Source organism: Gekko japonicus, unplaced genomic scaffold (genome assembly GCF_001447785.1).
Source record: "Gekko japonicus isolate JY-2015 unplaced genomic scaffold, Gekko_japonicus_V1.1 scaffold4262, whole genome shotgun sequence".
Classification (NCBI taxonomy): Eukaryota; Metazoa; Chordata; class Lepidosauria; order Squamata; family Gekkonidae; genus Gekko; species Gekko japonicus.
This window is the reverse complement of record NW_015163736.1, coordinates 38,026-44,025: the sequence shown is the minus strand read 5'-3', so window position 1 is coordinate 44,025 and position 6,000 is coordinate 38,026. Positions and strand designations below refer to the sequence as shown.

The 6,000-nt window shown below is 46.5% G+C and overlaps 1 protein-coding gene across 1 annotated transcript in view; it reads left to right on the top strand.

Moving 5' to 3' along the window:
• The first annotated feature begins 2,967 nt into the window (after window positions 1-2,967).
• Window positions 2,968-6,000, top strand: part of ALDH18A1 (aldehyde dehydrogenase 18 family member A1) — a 31,577-nt gene continuing 28,544 nt past the window's right edge. The window contains 1 exon segment of the mRNA XM_015407881.1: window positions 2,968-3,087. Within this exon segment, the coding sequence (XP_015263367.1) occupies window positions 3,042-3,087 (46 nt within the window). The 5' untranslated portion in view covers window positions 2,968-3,041.

Genomic DNA, 6,000 nt, shown 5'->3' with positions numbered 1-6,000 from the left:
AGCATCTTACAATTGTAACATTTCCATATATAATTACTTTTTAATATGGGAATAGAGTTATAAGAAAGTATACTGATCTCATTGTATGTTTTATGTTTGTAAGTGGTTGTTTGTGATATGTTGTATGTATGTGTATAATATGGAAAATAATAAAAGTGTACCCAACGGGTACTTAAAAAAAATAATTTTGAGGATAGATTCAGGTGGATAGTAGGGTTGCCAAGTCTGGGTTGGAAAATACCTGGAGAGTTTGGGGGTGGAGCCAGGAGAGGGCGTGGTTTGGGGAAGGGAGGGGCCTCAGCATGGTACAATGCCATAGAGTCCACCCTTCAAAGCCGCCATTTTCTCCAGGGGAGCTGATCTCTGTCAGCTGGGGATCAGTAGTAAAAGCGGGAGATCCCCAGGCCCCACCTGGAGGCTGGCAACCCTAGTGGATAGTCATGTTGGTCTGAAGCAGCAGATCAAAGTTTGTGTCCAGTGGCACCTTTAACACCAACAAAGTTTTATTCAAGATATGAGCTTTCGTGTGAAGTGTGCTTGCACATGAAAGCTCATACTTTGAATAAAACTTTGTTGGTCTTACACGTGCCATCAACCGCCACTCAAGAGTACTCATGTCCCATTGACTGGGTGCTGGGTTCGCTCCTCTCTCCCGCCCACTGCCAGCCTGACCACTGTTCCCTGTCAGAATAAACTGCCAGAACAGCTGTCTTTCCTGATGAAGACGCTTCTGCTTGGCTCCTCCATGGTTGGCTGGCTACTGAGCTGGGCCAGTAGCCCTCAAACCATTCTCTTCTCCTCCTGTGCAGCTCACTTTCCCCGTCAGTGGCTGTTGCTAGGCAACCAAGCTTGGTTCTGTCAGTAAAAAGGCAGGGAGAGGAGGCCTACTTTGGCCTTTGTGGGGAACTCATTGGGGCCAGTCCTGACTCGGGTTGCCAGCTCCATGACAGGAAATTCCTGGAGATTTTGTGGTGGAGTATACAGAAGCCAAAGTTTGGAGAGGTGAGAGGCCTCAGCTGAATAGAATGCCATAGAGTCCACCATCCAAAGCAGTTATTTTCTCCAGGGGGAGTGAGAGATCTGTTGTCTGGAGTTCAGATGTGATACCAGGCGATACCACAGCCAGTGTGGCATAGCAGTTAGTTCTTCAGAGCAGGGTCTGCCAGACCCAGGTTCTTGCTGTGGAAGATGAGTGGGTGATTTTGGACCAGTCACAGACTTTCAGCCTAACTTACCTCACAGGGTTGTTGTGCAGATCAAAAGGGGGAGAGGAGAATGATGTAAGCTGCTTTGGTCCCCACTGCAGAAAAAGACTGTACTTTTCCTCCTGGGGAACCATTGTTGCCAATCTCCAGGTAAGGGCTGGAGATCACTCAAAATTACAACTGCTCTCCAGATGGCAGAGATCAGTACCCCTGAAGAAAATGATGGGCTCTGTCTCATTATACCCGGCTGAGTTGGCCACCCTATGCCAGTGTGGCATAGCAGTTAGCACTTCAGAGCAGGGTCTGCCAGACCCAGGTTCTTGCTGCGGAAACTGAGTGGGTGGTTTCGGACAAGTCACAGACTTTCAGCCTAACCTACCTCACAGGGTTGTTGTGCAGATCAAAAGGGAGAGAGAATGATGTGAGCTGCTTTGGTCCCCTCTGTGGAGAAAGACTGTACTCTTCCTAGGTAGAGGCTGCAGGGAGGGGGGAGGAGATGGAAAGCTGAAGTCAGAGGGGGAGATAAAGGTAGGTTGATGGTTGGCTGGGAAGGAGATAAGGTTGCCACCTCCACGTTGGGAAATTCCTGGAGATTTGAGGGGTGGAACCGGGAGAGAGTGGGGTTTGAGGAGGGGTGGGACCTCAGACAGGTACACTGCCATAGACTCTACCCTCCAAACCAGCCATTTCCACCTAAGTATTGTTGCCAATCTCCAGGTGAGGGCTGGAGATCACTTAGAATTACCACTGCTCTTCAGATGGCAGAGATGAGTTCCCCTAGAGAAAACGGTGGGCTCTGTGTCATACCCTGCTGAGGTCTCCACAGCAAATTGACGCTGCGTGTTCAAGGCTGGGGCACCCGCCCAGAGCTTCTTTCTGGAGCTCATTGTATTTATTTCCACAATCAGATGTATTCCTAGTTGTTTAGATAAATTACAACTCCTTTTTATTATAAATTCTTAATAAGCACACTAATACATACTAGCAAATAGGAAGAAAGCCTGAAAGAATCATGGAAATTGTAATATGATACAACAGAAAGGTGGGCAGTGCTGTGCTTCAGCTGCCATTGTAACTGAGTCCCTCATGTGAGTCTGTCAATATTGCCTGGCACTAGTTGGGGGGGGGGGGCGCGCCCCCCCCCCCCCCCCCCCCCAAGTTTACACCTATGACTGGACTCAAACTTTGTTCCACTCATCAAAGTTTCTGTTAAAAGGACAAAGCACTTTACACCAGCTTGTGTTGACTCTCTCAGGATTGAGGGCCTATGAACTAACCACTTTCTCTTAGCCTCAGTTATGCCTTTTTTAACAACGAGAACAATAGTGACTGCACTCACACTACCAGTAAGAGGATGAGCTAAAGGAGGACAGTGAAGCATGTTGCGTATTTTAGGAATCCCAAGCGACCGTTTCCACGGTCTTCTGAGCCCGATTCAGCACGACTATTCCCATTCGCAGTCAATGTTTTAATGGATTTCCAAGCTGGAAACGAAATGGGGAGGGGAGTGAGATCTAGCAACAGGGGACGGTGACACAGTTGCCACGAAGCAAGCGATGGGGAGAGGGTACGGGTGGGGCGTGGCTCTTTGCCGGAAGTCCCGCCACTGACATCACTCGTGCCTGTCGGATTTGCTGCGTGGGAGCGCGCCGCGTGGTCCGGCCGTAGTCTGGAGAATTTGTAAGTGATTGGGGTGGGGGTGGGGGTGGGGGAGGTATTTCCTGTCGTCGCAAAGAGTATTCGGAGGGGGTGGGATGCTGGGTAGTAGAGAATCTGCAGGATCGCCTTGACAGCTGGATTCCTATCTGAAGGGCTGATCTGATTGGCCAGATCTTCATGGGGGTCCGTACTCGTCACTTAAGGCTGATTAGTATCCCCGCCGGTACGTTAAGTCACTGAGACGTGCAAACTCTTGGGTTGCTGAAGAAGTGGGTCCCCTCTCCCCTCCTTTTCTTCAACGCAGGTTTTTCATGGGGGAGTCCATTCCATGCTCTTAACTATGTGTTTGGGCCAGGACATTTTTTAATTAGTTGGTACACGAGCACCATAAAAAAGGATATCTTTTGTATGTAACACCTTATGTGGAGGGTAGCTTTGCCCAAAGACTGGTCATTGGCAATGAAATTGGACCCGGTCTCGTTCATTGATTGTGATTGATAAAAGCTGACCTTCAGCGGGTATCCTGCTGCCCTTTCATCTGTGCTGCCTCCCCCCCCCCCTTTTAGGGCTTCTTGCTTATTCCCATAGGGCATATCTTTCATTTCAGACATTTCAGCGTATCTGAGGAAGTGTGTGCGCGCACGAAAGCTTATACCTTGCATAAAACTTTGTTGGTCTTAAAGGTGCCACTGAACTCTAACTTTGGCCTGTTTTTCAGTTTGTCTTGGAGATGTGTTGATCTTGTGCTGAAGGTAGCCAAGGTCCAAGCAGTACTATGGACAAGGAATCTATGCTGTTAAAGATAGGAATGGTTGTACACAACAGTGTTCCTCACAAATAAACAGGAAGCAAGCAAGCACCAGTTTGTTTCTCCAAGAAGAGGCTGCATCCCATCACACTCCACACTTTTATTATCTTTTTCCTGTTTGATAAAGCTTGCACTGTAGTTTTGGGAAGGTGAGATAAGTTTCTTGGGAGAGGGCCGGCTTCAAAATTACTATGGAGTGTGGGGCAAAGTCTGATGCTGGATGAAAGAAATGTTTATTAAACCTCGTTGCCATAAATACTTTGTTTAACCTGGGTGCTCCCTTACTCAGGTATATATGAGGGTGCTGTTTCATTGCAGCTGCTGTCTCCCTTTGGCTGAGGCTAAGTTGTCATCCTTTCTCCAGAACCGTAGCTTTGCTTGAGCCTGCTGCTTTCAAAACAATTTATGTCAAACTCTGGGTAGGACTGGTGCTCAGTTTTGTGAACTTATGCATTGTTCTTTCTTTGTTATTTGACTTTTGAAACATGACTTTGCTGCTTGTTTATAAGACTGCTATAAAACTTGCATCCGCAGACCTGTCTCTGTGGTAACCCCTGCCTTAGTTCTCATGGTGTTCTCTAACAGATCTTGTTCCCTATTACTTATATCTTGGATTGTGGGGCAGGAGGTCATTATTTAACAGTGGCAGGGAAATGTTTCCCTTTGTTTTCTTGATTGGTGGAGTGGGTGTGTTTGCAGGTTGTGTGGACCAAAGCGCTGGAGTTGAGACATCCACTGAAATGGATTCTGTTTATGATAGATGTGAATGTGAGTAAGGGGGATGTCTGCAAATTTCTCTGTATGTGACAACTGAAAATTGTACTGTATGTATAAGTCATACACATATAAGTGCAGCTACTTTTGAAACCAAACCATTTTTGGAAGTCCTTTAGGCAGTTTTAATTGCATCTTTATACTGTGTGGCAGTGAAGGCTCAACAGAAATTGCTACATTGGATTAGAGATGCCTGGGAGAGAATAAGGATAGTGGAGATGCATTCAGAAGTGATGATTAGTGACATTTGGCTATCAGGGGGGAGCCCTTTATTGAAAAGCACACCTATAGTTTTTGTCAGTACTTCAATTTTGTTTGGCATCCATAAAATATAGAAATAGAATTATTTTTAAAAAATTAAATAATTATCTGTGTTAATTGTTTCTGACTAGACGAATATGCTGCTTTCCACAGGATTGTGTAGTTTCCCTTTGCTGCTACCACTTCCAGTACAGCACAGTGGCAGTGGAGCTTCCACATGGCACAGGGGTGCCAGCTCTGGGTTGAGAAATACCTGGAGATTCTGGGAGTGGAGCCTGGGGAGGGATCTCAGGAGGGTATACTGCCACAGAGCCTGCCCTCCAAAGGAGTAATTTTCTCCAAGGCAACTGATCTTGGACATCTGGGGTTCAGTGGTGATAGTGGGAAGTCTCCAGGTGCCACCTGGAGGCTGGCAACCCTCACATGGCATGTTTCCCTGCCCCAGTCCCCAAGCAGCAGCCATTGTCTCTTTTTGCCCCCCATGGCAGCATGGCTTTTATATGTTTTTTTAAAGTAGAATATCGTTATAACAGTATAACAACCTGTATATCAGATTCTCTGCATTTCCAGCTTTCATTTTTTAAAAAATCTGTACCCCCTCTTATTGCAGAGATTTGCATTTCCCCTTATATCTCCACAATGAAAGGGGCTAGGTGCTTGCTTAAGAAAAATGAAAGCATGGAATTCAGCAATCCTGATATAACAATATTCAATTGCTGATTTAAAAAGAAAAAGCCCCCACCCCGGTGGTGAGAGAAGTACTGGCTGCTGCAGGGACAGGAGCAGGAAAAACAGCTGCCAGGTGAGTGGGATAGGTTTGCCAACTTCCAGGTGGGGCCCGGAGATCTCATCTCCAGACTATAGAGATCAGTCCCCCTTGAGAAAAGTGCAATCTTTCCCAGAACTTTGCAGAGAAGCAGATTTGGGAAGGGCTGGAGAAAGGCTGAGGAAACCCCTGAAGATACACAAAGGTATCACAATGCTGTGGGGAAATAGGAAAAAAAATTCCACCTCCCAACAACATCGAATCCAGGGCAGTGAATGGGTTTTATAACATTCTGCTTTTAATTGTTAGCCACGCTGGTGCCCCATTTGGACCAAAAAGTGAGATATAAATGTTATAAGTAAACAAATAATAAATAACTTGTGTGGAAATGGCATATTACTTCTAGCCCCCTGTTTTGTTTTTTTACAAAGCTTGTGGTTAGAAACTGTGACGCACCAGGAACAAAAGGGGGTTTACTTTGAACGTTGGTGCCGCCCAGGGGATGCCGAGCCTTCCGTAGGTGAGCC